A 17,449-nucleotide genomic window follows, 5' to 3' on the forward strand; every position below is an offset into this window, starting at 1 on the left:
ACAGAGCAAGATTCTGTCTAAAAAACAAACACACACAAAAAAACTCTCTAATGTTTATTAAAGATAAGGCTAAAAATGCTTAACATAATTGCAAGTTTAGAGAAATATTACATAGAAATAGAATATTAAATAGTAAAAGTACACTAGTTTTAAAGGTTGCAAAACAGTTTCTTTTTGAAATGTGCTTTCTTCAGAGACTGTCTGCTATACCTGGCCAAAAGGAGCAAGTAACCATTCAGAGATCCCAGAATTAAAACAGTAACATGAAGTTTAGGATAGTATAAATTTAGATTGGGCTGATTCTTTTTTATTTATTTATTTATTCACTTACTTATTTTTTTTGAGATGGGGGTCTTACTCTGTCACCAGGCTGGAGTGCAGTGGCGTGATCTCGGCTCACTGCAACTTCTGCCTTCTGAGTTCAAATGATTCTCCTGTCTCAGCCTCCCGAGTAGCTGGGACTACAGGTGTGTGCCACTATGCTAGGCTAATTTATTTATTTTTTTTGTATTTTTAGTAGAGATGGGGTTTCACCATGTTAGCCAGGATGGTCTCGACCTCCTGACCTTGTGATCCACCCACCTCGGCCTCCCAAAGTGCTGGGATTACAGGCATGAGCCACTGCACCCGGCCTAGATTGGGCTGATTCTATCAGACATAATTTAGCCTTAAGTCTCTGTGACTTTGCCCACTGATTTAAAACATCCCTGAGGAGTATTCCCTTGCTGAGGGAATTTTTAGGTAGAAGGAAATCATAAAAACACCAAAGCAAACAAAACGTAATTCGTTTTATAAAAATAAAAAATATGTTGCTCATTTCCCCAAACTCCTAAACAGTGTATAAGAACCATAATTTAAATTTTTCTTGATGGATCAGAATAAACATATAGTTGCTATGTACTCCCAGGTAAGAACAATAATCATTTATTAAGAATTTAGGCTAGGCGTGGTGACTCACGCCTGTAATCCCAGCACTTTGGGAGGCCAAGGTGGGCAAATCATGAGGCCAGTAGTTCAAGACCAGCCTGGACAACATGGTGAAACCTCGTCTCTACTAAAAATATAAAAAATTAGCCAGGTGTGGTGGCAGGTGACTGTAATCCCAGCTACTCGGGAGGCTGAGGCAGGAGAATCACTTGAAACTGGAAGGTGGAGATTGTAGTAAGCAGGGATCGCGTCACTGCACTCCAGTGACTCACGCTTGTAATCCTGCCTGGGCAACAGAGTGAGACTCTGCCTCAAAAAAAAAAAAAAATTTAATTATGTGGTTTTTTTGTTTGTTTGTTTGAGACAGAGTCTCGCTCTGTTGCCCAGGCTGGACTGCAGTGGCGCGATCTCGGCTCACTGAAAGCTCCGCCTCCTGGGTTCAGGCCATTCTCCTGCCTCAGCCTCCCAAATAGCTGGGACTACAGGCGCCCGCCACCACGCCCAGCTAATTTTTTGCATTTTTTAGTAGAGACGGGGTTTCACTGTGTTAGCCAGGATGGTCTCCATCTCCTGACCTCGTGATCTGCCCGTCTCGGCCTCCCAAAGTGCTGGGATTACAGGCATGAGCCACCAAGCCCGGCCAATTATGTGTTAAGAGCTTGATAAGTACCAGCCTCAGGTAATCCTAAAACCACCACACAAGATGGGTATCATTTCTTTTTCAAATGGGAAAACTGAGCATATGAGTTTAATTACTTGCACAAGTTCACTCACCACATAAAAGCAGTTGAAGGGGATTAGGAACCAGTCATGGAGCTAGAAGCAGGTAAGAATTTGAAACTAGTCTTTTCTGACTCTACTACCTCTGATCTCTCCCCTAAAGAGCCTGCAATTGGAATGACACCTAGATATATATTTTGTTGCTACTGTAAGTGGCATCTTTTAAAAAAACTGTCAACTGTAATCCTTATACATTTTTTCTGATTCTTACACCTTCATTGCTGTCACTGTAGGCTGGCTAGTACTGTGACTAACAAAGGTAACAGTATTACCTTGTTTCTGTTGGTAAGGGAAATGCTGTTACCTTTTCTCCATTAAAAATGGAGATACCCTTGGTGGGCACAGTGGCTTACATCTGTAATCCCGACAATTTGAGAGGTGGAGGTGGGTAGATAGCCTGGGCTCAGGAGTTTGAGGCCAGTATGGGCAAAATGATGAAACCTCATCTCTACCACAAATATAAAAAATTTGCTGGATGTGGCGGCACGTGCCTGTGGTCCCAGCTACACCAGAGGCTGATGTGGGAAGACTGCTTGAGCCTGGGGGGTGGAGGTTGCAGTGAGCTGAGATCACGCCACTGCACTCCAGCCTGGGTGACACAGTGAGACCCAGTCTCAAGAAAAAAGGAGGCTGGGCACAGTAGTTCATGCTTGTAATCCCAGTACTTTGGTAGGCCGAGGCAGGCAGATCATTTGAGGCCAGGAGTTCGAGATCAGCCTGGCCAACATGGCGAAACCATGTCTCTACTAAAAATACAAAAAAAAAAAAAAAAAAAAAATTAGCCAGGTGTGGTGACAGGCACCTATAATCCCAGCTACTCGGAGGCTGAGGCAGGAGAATCACTTGAACCCGGGAGGCGGAGGCTGCAGTGAGCAGAGATCACGCCATTGCACTCCAGCCTGGGCAACAACAGCGAAACTCTGTCTCAAGAGAAAAAAAAAGGAGATATTCTGTCAATATCCCCCTCTCTTACTAGTTAGCAAATAATTTTTATCTTGAATGGGAACTGAAACAGTTATCAATGCATCTGCTGAGCAAATCATGATTTTACTCTTATAATTTGTTACTGTGGTAAATATTACTTTTTTAATATTTTCTAATCCTAAACCCAACTATGTCATTATATACTATCTTTTATACACACTGCTAGACAATGTGCTTATATTTTGTTCGGCTTTGATATCTAGGTTATATTAGATTCACAGGTTATGTTAGAGTCACAGAATGAACTGCGGAGCTCTTTTTCTATTCTCTGCATGAGTTTATTTAAAATTCTATTCCTTAAATGTTTGGCCTGGTGTTTTCTACTGGGAAGATTGTATTTTATTCTTTTTTTTTTTTTTTTCTGAGACGAAGTCTCGCTCTGTCACCAAGGCTGGGGTGCAATGGCATGATCTCATCTCACCGCAACCTCCACCTCCTGGGTTCAAGCAATTCTCCTGCCTTAGCCTCCCGAGTAGCTGGGATTACAGGCGTGCACCACCACGTCTGGCTAATTTTTCTGTTTTGAGTAGAGACGGGGTTTCACCATATTGGTCAGGCTGGTCTCAAATTCCTGACCTCATATTCTCTCTTTAAGAGACAAAGTCTCGCTCTGTTGCCAAGGCTAGAGTGTAGTGGCATAATCATAGCTTATGGCAAACTTGAACTCGTGGGTTCAGGCAATCCTCCTGCCTTAGCCTACCAAGTAGGTAAGACTACAGACATGCACCACACCACACCCAGCTAATTTTTCTTTTTCTTTTTGTAGAGGTGAGGTCTCACTATGTTGCCCAGGCTGGTCTTGAACTCCTGGACTCAAGTGACCCTCCTGCCTCTGCCTTCCAAAATGTTGGCATTATAGGTGTGAGTCAGCCTTTTTATCCTTGAATCCGTTTTAGGCACTTATTTTCTAGAAATCTGTTCATCTAAATTTTTAAATATATCTTCATAACTGTATTCACACCTTTTACCTTTTTTTTTTTTTTTTTTTTTGAGGGGGGACAAAGTTTTGCTCTTGTTGCCCAGGATGGAGTGCAATGACACAATCTCGGCTGACAGCAACTTCCACCTCCTGGGTTCAGGTGATTCTCCTGCCTCAGCCTCCCAAGTAGCTAGGATTACAGGCATGTGCCACCACGCCCAGCTAATTTTGCATTTGTAATAGAGACGGGGAAAGTTTCTCCATGTTGGCCAGGCTGGTCTTGAAACTCCCAACCAATCTCAAATGATCCCCCCACCTCAGGCTCCAAAAGTGCTGGAATTACAGGTGTGAGCCATCAAGCCCAGCCTTATTCACACAGTCTTTTTTAAAACTCTGTATGCTCTCCTCCCCGCCAATATTGTTTATTTATGCCTTCTTGATAATCTCACCTCAGACTTGTTTATTTCATTAAGGCTTTTAACAGAATAACTTTTGACTTTATTGATCTTTCCTGTTATAGGTTTCCTTTCTTTTCGTTTTTTTGGAGACACAGCTGGAGTGCAGTGGTGGGATCACGACTCAATGCAGCCACCTCAACCTCCCAGGCTCAAGTGATCCTCTCATCTCAGCCTCTGGAGTAGCTACACATGGCTAATTTTTAAATTTTTCTGGTAGAATTAGCCAGGTGTGGAGGCAAGTACCTGTGGTCCCAGCTACTAGCGAGGCCGAGGTGAGAGGATTGCTTGAGCCCAGAGGTAGAGGTTGCAGGGAGCCAAGATCACATCACTGCTCCAGGCTGGGTGACAGAGGGAGACCCTGTCTTAAAAAAAAAAGAAATTTTTTTTGGCCAGGCGCGGTGGCTCAAGCCTGTAATCCCAGCACTTTGGGAGGCCGAGATGGGCAGATCACGAGGTCAGGAGATCGAGACCATCCTGGCTAACATGGTGAAACCCTGTCTCTACTAAAAAATACAAAAAACTAGCCAGGCGAGGTGGCGGGCGCCTGTAGTCCCAGCTACTCAGGAGGCTGAGGCAGGAGAATGGTGTAAACCTAGGAGGCAGAGCTTGCAGTGAGGTGAGATCTGGCCACTGCACTCCAGCCTAGGCGACAGAGCAAGACTCCGTCTCAAAAAAAAAAAATTTTTTTTGTAGAGGCAGGGTGTTTCTATGTTGAGCAGGCTGGTCTCAAACTTCTGGACTCAACTGACGCTCCTGCCTCAGCCTCTAAAAGTGCTGGCATAACAGGCGTGAGCCAGTGCACCAGCCTGCGTTGTTTTAAGCCACTAAGTTTGTGGCACAGTGTCAGCAGCAATAGGAAACAAATACTTACATGAAGAAGTGTGTTCAAATCTTTATCTTCATTGATTTTCTGTTAAGCTCTTGAGAGAAGAGGGCTCCCAGACTAAGGGAAGTGTTTTAAATTTCTCTGTAAAGTTTCATCTGCTTGTTTTACATATTTTGAGCTCTTCTACAATTTAATTTGCTGACGAAATTAACCTTCTATCATCATTAGGTAATCCTTTTTATCTGTGTAATGATCTCTATTTGAAAGTCCATCTTATCAAAAGTCAGTGTAGCTACTCTGGTTATTATTTACCTGGTGTATCTTTCAGCCACCCTTTTCTTTTTTTCAAGACAAAAGCCCAATTTTATTATTTTTATTTTTTATTGATTTATTTTCTGAGACAGGGTCTCACTCTGTTGCCCAGGCTGGAGTGGAGTGGTGTGATCACTTCAGCCTCGACCTCCCTGGGCTCAGGATCCTCCCATCTCAGCTTCCCAAGTAGCTGGAACTACAGGCATGCACCAACACGCCTGAATAAATTTTGTATTTTTTGTAGAGACAGCGTTTTGCCATGTTGCCCAGGTTGTTCTTGAACTTCCGGGCTCAAGCAATCCTCCTACCTAGGCCTCCCAAAGTGCTGGGATTATGGGTGTGAGCCACCACACCTGGCCTTATCCATCCTTCTAGATTCAACTTTCTTATGTTTTTATATTTGACGTGTCTCTTGTAACCAGCCATATAACCTTTTTTTTTTTTCCCGAGACAGAGTTGTATTGTAAACAGAGTGCCTCTGTTGCCCAGGCTGGAGTACAGTGGTGTGATCTCGGCTCATTGCAGCCTCCACTTCCTCAGTTCACTGCAGCCTCCATTTCCTCGGTTCAAGTAAATCTCTTAAGCCTTCAGAGTAGCTGAGACTACAGGGGCGCACCACCATGCCCAGCCAATTTTTGTATTTTTAGTAGAGACAGGGTTTCACCATGTTGGCCAGGCTGGTCTTGAACTCCTGACCTCAAGTGATCCACCCACCTCAGCCTCCCAAAGTGCTGAGATCACAAGTGTGAGCCACTGTTCCCGGTCGTGTGTCACTTTTATAATCAGCAAAAAAGAATGCTAACAACAAGATAATATTTTTTCAATTTCTGATAAGACCAGGCACAATTTAAATAAAGAAATACTTAATTCTGTAGATCAATGCTTCAAAAAAGTAAAATTATACATAATAGTCTATAGTGATTATGAAATTTCTATAGGAGATTTAGTTAAAAACAAGATACAACTGTAGAAGTCTGTTGTGTAACATTCAATAATAAAATTGAGGCCAGGCGTGGTGTAATCCCAGCACGTTGGGAGGCCAAGGCAGGCGGATCACAAGGGCAGGAGTTCAAGACCAGCTTAGCCAATATAGTAAAACCCAGTCTCTATTTAAAACACAAAAATTAGCCAGGCGTGGTGGCACATGTCTCTAGCCCCGGCTACTCAGGAGGCTGAGGCAGAAGAACTGCTTGAACCCGGGAGGCGGACATTGCAGTGAGCTAAGGTCATGCCACTGCACTCCAGCCTGGGCAACAGAGTGAGACTCCGTCTCAAAAAAAAGAAAAGGATATACCAGAATAAGTTAATGAAACAAATTTTATCTTTACACATAAAACATCTATAGTAAAGGGGAAAATAATATACCAAACTTAAGAGAAAGACAAGCTGAGAAGAAATTAGAGCATACTGAAAATATAAGCTAAAGCCTGAAAATCTAAGATGAATGTGGATTTCTGAGATTTTCTGATGCTTTTACTAGTACTCACTATTTATCATTACAGGTTTTAAACCGGGATCTGCTAAAAGTTATCAATTATTTTTGCAAAAGTATTATTTACCCAAATACAAATTTTAAGACAAGACAAAGCATTAACCTTTTGGTAAGTCTGACAACCAGAGTACAATCAAATACAACAAAATCTCAAACCAGCAAACTCTAGGCCAGAACAAAATCACTGCAATTTCATTGAGCCAGAAGGATCCACTAAGGCGGCATTTCACTAGTCAAACCTAATGCCTACCAGCTAAAGCAGCATCTTCTTCACTTTCTGAGCCATACTGAAGTGCCATTGTAATTGCTGATAAACGACCTCCTTGTACTGCTCTTTTATTGCTACAAAAAAAAAAAAAAAAAGCAATTAGAAGACAAGGAAGGATGTTATAATAATTAGGTTACTTAACAGGGAACAGGAACTGTTAACAAAGTGTTAAAATAAAAGAAAAATAATTTCTATTCAATTGCCTCCTTAGTTTATCTCTGTACTTAATGGTTCTCAAAATCAATCTCAGCCAAGAAAACTATTTTTTCCTCTTAGAAAAGAGGGAGTGGAAAATAAGGACTCAGTCACAGTTGCTGATAATTCTAAGACGTTCATATTTTACAATACAAATTCTATTATGAGGTTGGGCATGGTTGCTCACGCCTGTAATCCCAGCACTTTGGGAGGCTGAGGCGGGTGGATCACCTGAGGTCAGGAGTTTGAGACCAGCCTGGCCAACATGGTGAAACCCCGTCTCTACTAAAAATACAAAAAATTAGCCAGGTGAGGTAGTAGGCTCCTATAATCCCAGCTATTCAGGAGGCTGAGGCAGGAGAATCACTTGAATCTGGGAGGCAGAGGTTGCAGAGATTGTGCCACTGCACTCCAGCCTGGGCAACGAGAGCAAAACTTCGTCTCAAAAAAAATCCCAAAAACCAAACAAACAAACCAAAAAAAAAAAAAACCCAAATTATATTATGAATTTAAAAAACCTATTAGTATTTAACCTCACATTTTATTGGTAGCTAACATTAAACACTGCCTGAGCAACAATGCTTAAGCATCGTCTGAGAGGTGGCGTAAGGCCTACTTTAGTAATTCAATTTTTTTTTTTTTTTTTTGATATGGAGTTTTCCTCTGTTGCCCTGGCTGGAGTGCTGTGGCATCTCGGCTCACTGCAAACTCCACCTCCCGAGCAAATGATTCTCCTGCCTCAGCCTCCCAAGTAGCTGGGATTACAGGCACCCGCCACCACACCCAGCTAATTTGTGTAGTTTTTAGTAGAGATGGAGTTTCACCATGTTGGCCAGACTGGTCTCGAACACCTGACCTCAAGTGATCCACACGCCTCAGCCACCCAAAGTGCTGGGATTACAGGGCCACCGCGCCCACCCTAGTAACTCAACCTTTTAAATAAACCATTTGACAACAGATTTTCGTAACAACCAAACTATACCCAAAAATATTCCTTCAAGATAGCCACTGGGCAAATACTAGTATGCCTATCTTTAAAAGCACAGGTCAACTCTCAGACTAAACACTCTTTTTCTCACCGGTAATACTTGCTAGTGGGATTTCTCTCTTCACCAAGGCTGCCTTTACTGTGTGAAGGACCTGTCAGTCTGGCTGCAGCCAAATTGGATGGAGTCCTATCCAGAGATAAGATAAAAAGCTTAGAAACTTGGTAGCTGAAATTAGAGTGCTGGGTAAACAAACACACACACAACCATTTTCTTCTCTTCTAAATAGAAATGCTAAAATACTTCTGAACTTCTACTATGCAGCAGATTCTGCTTCAGGCCCTGGGGACTCTGCAGGGAAGAACAGACCATGGCTGGTCTTAGGGGAGCTTTTGGTCACTGCAGTGACCAGAGGACCAGTACTGAAACAATGTCAAGGCCAGAGGAAAGCTTTGAAAGTCGTCACCCAACCTTCCCATTTCAGGTGGGGGGAAATGCAATCCTAGAACTAAGACTAGTTCAAGATCACAGTCCTGGCTGGGTGCGGTAGCTCACACCTGTAATCCCAGCACTTCGCGAGACCGAGGTGGATGGATCACGAGGTTGGGAGTTCAAGACCAGCCTGGCCAACATAGTGAAACCCCGTCGCTACTAAAAATACAAAAAGATTAGCCAAGCACGGTGGCGTGTGTCTTGTAGTCCCAGCTACTCGGGAGGCTAAGGCAGAAGAATTGCTTGAACCCGGGAGGTGGAGGTTGCAGCAGGCCGAGATTGTGCCACTGCACTCCACCTTGGGCAACAGAGTGAGACTCTGTCTCAAAAAAAAAAAAAAAAAAAAGTCACAGTCCTAGTACAAGGAAAAGCCAGGATGAGACTGGATCTCCTGATACCTGGCTAAATAGCCTTACCGAAAATATGAATATATACAATTAATATTATATATAAATGCTATACTATTATCTATTCTGTGTAATATTAATGTATACCATATTATATGTGTATATATATTCATGTTTGTACAAATTAATAATATTTGTACAAAGTATATAGTGATGTAACGTTTTTAAAAATGTTTCTTTTTAAATGAAGCCCTTCAGCAGCAAAGGGGCTAAGAGTTACTACTATCTTTAGAATCGTAATATTAACTGTAAGTATCATCTTTAAATTCAACACATACAGTATTTATGTTTATTGATTTCACTACCTAGAAAATTCAGCAAATATAAAAGCATAAGGGTTTTAGACATTTTCTTTTCTTTTTTTTTTTTTGAGACAGAGTCTTGCTCTGTCGCCAGGCTGGAGTGCAGTGGTGCGGTCTCAGCTCACTGTAACCCCCACTTCCCGGGTTTAAGCAATTCTCCTGCCTCAGCCTCCCAAGTAGCTGGGACTACAGGCATATGCCACCATGCCTGGCTAATCTTTATATTTTTAGTAGAGATGGGGTTTCACCATGTTGGCCAGGATGGTCTTTATCTCTTGACCTCGTGATCCGCCCACCTCAGTCTCCCAAAGTGCTGGGATTACAGGCATGAGCCACCACGCCCAGCCTAGACATTTTCTTAAACCTACCTCATTCGAAGACTTGACTTAGCCATTTCATGATGTTCAATTTCAGCCTTTTTCATATAAAATATTTTTTTAATTGAATTTGCATCCTGTCAAGATAAAATTACTTGGTTTAAAAAAGGAACAGATAAAAGGACAGCTTAATGCCCTCAACTCATGCACTAGGCACCTTCTATGGCACTCTTTCCACTTGGAGCAGACTTCCATTCAATACTCACAAAGCTGCATCCTCCAACCTTTCTACAAGCTTCCAAAATATCTATCTTCATAAAGTTGTCACTAATTAAGTATAAGTTAAAATGCCTCCTAGTTCTTTCCTGATTAGTCAAGTAATATTTAGACAAAGATCTAATGGTATAATACAGTAATGCCCCATCGTCCATGGAGGATACATTCAAAGACCCCCAGTGGATGCCTGAAACCTTGGACAGTACCAAAGTCTTCCATCCATAAATTTAATTCCTTTTCCATATTAACTAAGCACTTTTCATGCACTGTGGCTGTAACTTTTTGCAGTCTGAGGTGCAACAATAAAACTAGCAGAAACTTCTTTTTTTTTTCCTTCTTTACAGTTTCATGAACAGCAGATTCATCTTTTTTTCTTCTTTTTTTTTTTTTGGTGGAGGCAGAGTCTTGCTATGTAGACCAGGCTGGTCTCAAACCCCTAGCCTCAAGTGATCCTCCTGCCTTGGCCTCTCAAAGTGCTGGGATTACAGGCCTAAACCATAGTGCCCAGCTGGGAGATTTGTTCTTACTGTAGATCTTAGCAATCTCAGCATACCTTTTTTTTTTTTCCTTTCTTAAGTCAAGAACTTTCACCTTTTCATTTAAAGGGCGCACTTTAAAACTTCTTGAATTGCCAGCATCACAACTCCTGTGCTTTGGGGCCATTATTAAGTACAATAAGGTTATTTGAACATAAGCACTGTGATACCACAACAGTCAATCTGATAACTGAGATGGCTACTTAGTGACTAACGGTAGGTGGCGTACACAGTGTGGACAGGCTGAACAAAGGAATGATTCATGTCCCAGGTGTGACTGGATAGGACAGAGATGGATGGCATGAATTTCATCACAATACTCAGAATGGTGTGCAATTTAAACTTATGAAGTGCTTATTTCTGGAATTTTCCATTTAATATTTTCTGACCTCAGAACCATAGTAAAGCAAAACCGCAGATAAAGTGAGGGACTACGGACAAGGAACTCTACTTGTGTACGCTGACCTAAAAGTCAAAATAAAGATGCACTTCTAAGATTAAAGATTATATACACAAGTTTAGAATGAATGTACTTGCTTAAGTTTCCCTTCTCTTTAAAACTCAAGTTAGAAAAAATAATTAGACCTAAAGTAAAATTCTTAACTATAACAACAATTAGTACTGTATACTATTAAAATGTCCTATTAGGAACTAGGAATACAAGGACTTCATAGTTCTTTCCTTATTTTCTCTCAGAATTTCTTAAAAGATGAAAAATAAAAGTTAACATTAACTACCAACAGCAATTTTGAGTATTTGAGTCAGCATTCAGAAAATTTAAATGATTTTATTACCAAAAGATTTTGAGTCTCCTTTGGCAAATTCCCCATTATACATGATTAATAAATTTCTACAAGCAATTATTCATTACAGAACCATAAAACTTCTGAGATGGAATTTGCAAAGCAATGAAACAGTCATTTCACACTGTGTACTGCACTACACAGATTGCTTTTTATATTTATGAAGTTTAAATGCAGGGAATAAGTCAATATTTAACTAAAAAATGGATTCAAAACTAACCAGGTCTGCCATAAGGACAGAAATTTAGGTGAGTGGAAAAGAACAAAGAATCTAGAAATAAACCCATACACCTATGATCAACTGATTTCTAACAAAGTTGCCAAGACAATTCAATGGGGAAAGAATAATCTTTTCAGTATATGGTGCTGGGATAATATGTCATATCAAAGAATGAATTTGGACTCCTACCTTACATGTACCTCACATATACAAAAATTAGTTCAAACTGGATCAAAGATCTAAGTATATTAAGAGCTAAACTATAAAATTCTTACAAGAAAACATAGGTGTAAATCTTTGTGATTTTGGATTAGGCAATGGTTTATTTGATATGACACTTAAGCATCAGCAACCAAAGAAAAAAATAGATAAAGTGAAATTCAAAATGAAGAACTTCTGTGTGTCAACAGACACAATCACAAAAGTGAAAAGACAAGAGAATGGGAGAAAATATTTGCAAACCATTTACATGTTAAGGGTATAATATCCAGACCATATAAAGAACTCTTACAACTCAACAACAAAAAGACAGGTAACACAATTAAAAAATCGGCAAATGATCTGAACAGACATTTCTTTAAAGACATATGAATGACCTAAAAATCAAAATAAAGAATAAAATAAAAAGATATTCAACATCATTAATCATTAGGGAGATGTAAGTCAAAACCACAATGCCATACCACTGCACACTCCCTAGGATATCTATAATAAGAACAAAAAATGGAAAACAAGTGTTGGTGAGGATGTGGAGAAATGGCAACACCTGGATATCGCTGGTGGGAATGTAAAATGGTATACTTTGGAAAACAGTTTGGCGGTTCTTCAGAAAGCTAAATAGACAGTTACCACACATGATCCCACAATTCCATTCCTAGGTATGTATCCAAAAGAAAAAAAAAAAAAAAAATATATATATATATATATATGTATATATATGTAGTATTTATACATCCACATAAAAATTTATATGTGAACATTCACAACAGCATTATTTATAATAGCCAATAAGTAGAAACTATCCAAATATCTATCAACTGATGAATGGGTAAATGAAATACAGTATATCCCCACAGTAGAATATGATTCAGCAATAAAAAGAACACAGTACTGACACATGCTACAAAATGGATAAACCCTGAAAACATTACGCTAACTGAAGGAATCTAGTCGCAAAAAATCCCTATCACATATTTTATGATTCCATTTGTGTGAAATGGCAATAGGCAAACACAGAAATTGAAAATAGATTTGAGGTTGCTTAGGGCTGGAGAAACTGGGGGGACATAAAGGGCGACTGTTAATTGACTGGGGTGATGGCTGCCCAACTCCATGAATATAATAAAAACTATTAAAGTAAATACTTTTTTTTTTTTTTTTTTTTGAGACGGAGTCTCGCTCCGTCGCCTGGGCTGGAGTGCAGTGGCGTAATCTCAGCTCACTGCAACCTCTGCCTCCAGGATTCAACCGATTCTCCTACCTCAGCCTCCTGATTAGCTGGGATTACAGGAGCCCGCCACCATGCCCGGCTAATTTTTGTATTTTTAGTAAAGATGGGGTTTCACTATGTTGGCCAGGCTGTTTTGGAACACCTGACCTCGTGATCCACCTACCTAGGCCTCCCAAAGTGCTGGGATTACAGGCGTGAGCTACTGCGCCCAGCCTAAATTAAATACTTTCAAAGGGTAAAGTCCATGGTATGTGAATTATATCTCAATAAAGTTGTTATATAAAAATTATTGACCTTAAACTAGCTACTATTACCAAGGAAAACAGCAACAACAACAACAAAACTAACCTTGAATACTTGAGAGCCAGGCTCATTGTAAGTTTTGGCATTTTTTGCGAGGAGATCTATATCTTTGGCCATTGCATGAATACTTTTGTAGCTTCCATTCTACAATAAACAACAAAATATAGCAGTTCCTTTTAATGAGAGTTAATCAGTACAACCTTGAAAAAAAGAACCCCACATATTTCTAAATTGTCACCATATTCCAAGACTTTATTGGAAAGTACACATATGAACAATACGTAAAGTCATTTTCTTTTTTATAAATTATTACTGTATGCATTTATAAGTAAGTTTTTGAGATAGGTAGCAAAACCAGAGCTGCATTATTCTCATAAAAATAAATTACAATTTTTAAAAAGTCAAATAAGGTAAAAGTTTTATTTTGCAAACACATAGTGCTTACTATGTGCCAAACACAGTTCTGAGTGTTTCATGAATACTAATTCTTTAAAGTGGATTTAATAGTGTGAAGCAAAACTCCCTCTAGTTACATGAACCACTTGGGGTAAAATATGAAATCAGTCCAGCACAGAGGCTAACATTTTCTGAGTACCTACTGTGTGCTAGAGTTGTCAGGTCTGAAGGCTCACTCAATCCAAAACAACCCAGGAATACTCATACAGTTGCCTAAATTTACAAAGGAAATGAAAGAGGGACACACTTTTAGGTAACAGGCACACCTGCCTAATGATAAGTACACAGAAATGAAAAAGACATGGTCTAGACAGAGTAAGGAAACCAAACTGAGTGAAAGGAAGGTGCAGAAGGGTAGAACCATAAGCACAGGTAGGGTAAAAACAAAAGAGGCAGAATCCAGAGAGCCAGGCAAAGGAGTATAACTATTTGCCATGTGGGACTACCAACAACTATACATCCTTCTTATACGGAGGGAATCAGCATAGGTGTAGGGAGGGCTCTACCTCCCACAATGAGGATGAAAGTGGGCAGATGGTCACTTTGCCAGCAGCCTGGCAGCCAGGGCAAGGGGAAATAACCACAGGTCAGCTAATTCATGCTTAGGTCTAGAGGGACTAATGGAATGGCCAGGAATTCATTCCTGACTCCTGCAGGAATGGCAGGAATTCATTCCTGACTCCTGTAGAGGACAGTCTAGCAATAGAGCAGCAAGTATCCAGGGACCACAGTAGCAAATGACAGTGGTAACAGCAATGGCACCACAAAGAGGCTGTGCATGATCTCGGCTGTGCCATGATGTTCCTAAGTTCTGCCTAGTATCCAAAGGCTAGTTCCTCAACCTTTCTTCTCAACAATTCTGAGCTATCCAATATGCTTTTCAAAAATTCTTTTTCCACTTAAGTTAGTCAGAGTCGGTTTTGTTCAACTGCTACAAGGAGCTGTGACATGCTTTAGCAGGCATTGGAAAACAAGTGAATTCAGTCTCTGAGCAGGGGACTGGCAGGAAGAAAGCCAAGGTCAGGAGGCAAGATATAGAAAGGACTAGAAAGCCTTTCATCAGAGAGGCAAAATAGATTATTCCAGTAATTTGGACATAAGAGGACAAGGACCTTGAATCGGGTGATGGCAAAAGGTGACTCTGAGACTTCTGGAAAGAAGAAAGGACAAGATAAGGCAAGAAGTCAAAAAGAGAAGACTGGGGCTGAGATAGAGATGATTAAAGATCTGATTCGATTTCCAGGATTATGAAAACATAATCCTACACAGATGTTAGAAATTCCACGGATTTAAGAGACTTGAGTCATTCTCAGGAGCAGTTATTGGGCTGATCTAAAAACCCAATGAGGCCTGGCATGGTGGCTCACACCTATAATCTCAGCACTTTGGGAGGCCAAGGTGGGTGGATCACTTAGGGTCAGGAGTTCGAGATCAGCCTGGCCAACATGGTGAAATCCTATCTCTATTAAAAATACAAAAATCAGCCAGGTTTGATGGCAGGCGCCTATAATCCCAGATACTTGGGAGGTTGAGGCAGGAGAATGACTTGAGTCCAGCAGGTGGAGGTTGCACTGAACTGAGATCGTGCCACTGTGCTCCAACCTGGGTGACAGGGCAACACTCTGTCTCAAACGAAAAAAAAACTCTTAAAAAAACAGATGATACATCAGGCAATCTGTATTTTATCATTCTGTGAAAATTTATCTGTGGTACCAGTAATTATATACTGTTACTCTTTACTACTCTCTTAGAATTTAAAGTCAAAGAAGTTTCTCCTTCCTGGCAAACCACAGTGTCTATCAGTCTCATTTCCCAATGACACTATGTAACACACTGTTTTCCTTTTTGCCTTACCTCCTGGGAGCAGCAAACTCTCCTTATCCTGGGAAGATCAGTGACTCACATTTATAAGGACCTCATGCTGTAGGTTCTATGTGAGATGTTTTATCTATATTATCATTAACCTCTATGACTCTGCAAAGCAGTGACACTACACGCAACATACAGCAGAGGAAGCAGGCAAATCACCTAACCAAAGTGACATAGCTGGTTAAGTAGCAGAGCTAGAAAAAGACCCATATCAGTTCTACTCTAAATACTCAATTTCTGGTACAATTTAGCTCTTTTTCCCTATACTTTCCCTTACTTCTAATAATCAAATTTTAAATCCTAGTCACTCAGTCACACAATTAATATTTATTAACCACCTACTCTGTGAAGAAACAGTAAGTGTAAAGGTTGAGAACACAGACTACAGCTAGACTGTCTGGATTCAAATCCTAGTTCTCCTTACTAGGCAGTGATTTGGGCAAATTACTTAACATTTCTGTGCTTCGGTTTTCTAACTTGTAAAATAGGAATAATAACAGTACTACCCTGTGGGGTTTTAAGAATTAATTAGCTGGCCGGGTGCGGTGGCTTAAGCCTGTAATCCCAGCACTCTGGGAGGCCGAGGCAGGCGGATCACGAGGTCAGGAGATCGAGACCATCCTGGCTAACACGGTGAAACCCCGTCTCTACTAAAAAAAATACAAAAAAAACTAGCCGGGCGAGGTGGCGGGCGCCTGTAGTCCCAGCTATTCGGGAGGCTGAGCCAGGAGAATGGCGTAAACCCGGGAGGCGGAGCTTGCAGTGAGCTGAGATCCGGCCACCGCACTCCAGCCCGGGCGACAGAGCGAGACTCCGTCTCAAAAAAAAAGAAAAAAAGAATTAATTAGCTAATACACATAAAGCACTTAAAACAGTGCTAGGTACATAGCAAGTCTATGCTGAGTGCTTAGTTGCCACTATTTACTGCTAGGGATACAGTGAAGGGGGAGGGTAGAGAGGGCCAAAGAGAAAAAAGTCATATCTAATTCCACTGACCTTACACTCTAACATCCGTTATGGGTAGCTTTTATTCTAATGTATCCTAAAGCTATTTGGAAGCAGATAAAAATAAACAACAGGTTACCCCATCTACCCTGATGTGATTATTATGCACTGTATGGCAGTAGCAAAATTTCATGCACCCCATAAATATATACACCTGCTATGCACCCACAAAAATAAAAAATTAAAACATTAAAAATGAAAGCTTTTATCATAAATGTATCTTTTATAATCAGAAATATCAGTAACCAACACGTTTTAACTTTTGTCCTAAGATGCAATCCAAAGCTACAATCAGTAACACTATTTTAATTTATTTACATGATTTGCTAATAACCCCTTACAGAGACAACTAGCTTCTCTGTTTTCTAAAAGCTCCTAGGAAAGATCATAGGCCAATCCGCTCTAAACCACAAACATTTATGTATGGTCATCTTCATACCTGTATCCTCTGGGCAATGGTCTTGAGATCTATAGGCTCCTTAATTATTGCATAATAATCTGGATATTGCTGGAAGACAAAAAGCCAGGCATGCTCAATAAGCTAATGAGAAGAGAAGGAAGTACACTGACAATCTGTTGTTCAAACAACCAGTTAAGTAGCTTTGTGAGATTTGAGGCTAAAGACACCGCTGTACAGCACGTTTATTACATCAGAACCATAAATAATTTAATTTTAAGAAGCTTCATGATCTATCCAACAGCATGGCATAGGAGTTAGAACTTGGCATTTGAGTGTTATTATTATGCAACTAGCATACAATTTAATGTTTTAAAAAATTCTAGGCTGGGGCTGGGTGTGGTGGTTCACGCCTGTAATTCCAGCACTTTGGGAGGCTGGGGCGGGCAGATCACCTGAGGTCAGAGAT

The 17,449-nt window shown here is 40.6% G+C and overlaps 2 protein-coding genes across 50 annotated transcripts in view; one reads left to right on the top strand and one right to left on the bottom strand.

Annotated features, from left to right (window-relative positions):
• Window positions 1-17,449, top strand: part of SPCS1 (signal peptidase complex subunit 1) — a 181,588-nt gene that overhangs the window by 109,247 nt on the left and 54,892 nt on the right. The window contains exon 1 of one of the 3 annotated variants that reach the window (XM_050778479.1): window positions 12,781-12,784. The exons of 1 other annotated variant lie outside the window; for it this stretch is intronic. The gene's annotated coding sequence lies outside the window, so the exon portion shown is untranslated. Of the gene's footprint in view, window positions 1-12,780; window positions 12,785-14,703; window positions 14,708-17,449 lie in introns of those variants that run through there. One more of the 3 variants, XM_050778481.1, reaches the window with a different exon arrangement.
• Window positions 1-17,449, bottom strand: part of PBRM1 (polybromo 1) — a 150,226-nt gene that overhangs the window by 99,153 nt on the left and 33,624 nt on the right. For 36 of the 47 annotated variants that reach the window (XM_050778458.1, XM_050778445.1, XM_050778428.1 and 33 more), the window contains 5 exons: window positions 17,023-17,091; window positions 13,299-13,397; window positions 9,717-9,802; window positions 8,241-8,336; window positions 6,949-7,040 (listed from right to left, as the gene is read on the bottom strand). In XM_050778458.1, the coding sequence (XP_050634415.1) occupies window positions 6,949-7,040; window positions 8,241-8,336; window positions 9,717-9,802; window positions 13,299-13,397; window positions 17,023-17,091 (442 nt within the window). The remainder of the gene's footprint in view (window positions 1-6,948; window positions 7,041-8,240; window positions 8,337-9,716; window positions 9,803-13,298; window positions 13,398-17,022; window positions 17,092-17,449) is intronic. The other 11 variants (XM_050778460.1, XM_050778453.1, XM_050778436.1 and 8 more) reach the window with 1 other exon arrangement.

This window comes from Macaca thibetana, chromosome 2 (assembly GCF_024542745.1).
Source record: "Macaca thibetana thibetana isolate TM-01 chromosome 2, ASM2454274v1, whole genome shotgun sequence".
Classification (NCBI taxonomy): domain Eukaryota; kingdom Metazoa; phylum Chordata; class Mammalia; order Primates; family Cercopithecidae; genus Macaca; species Macaca thibetana.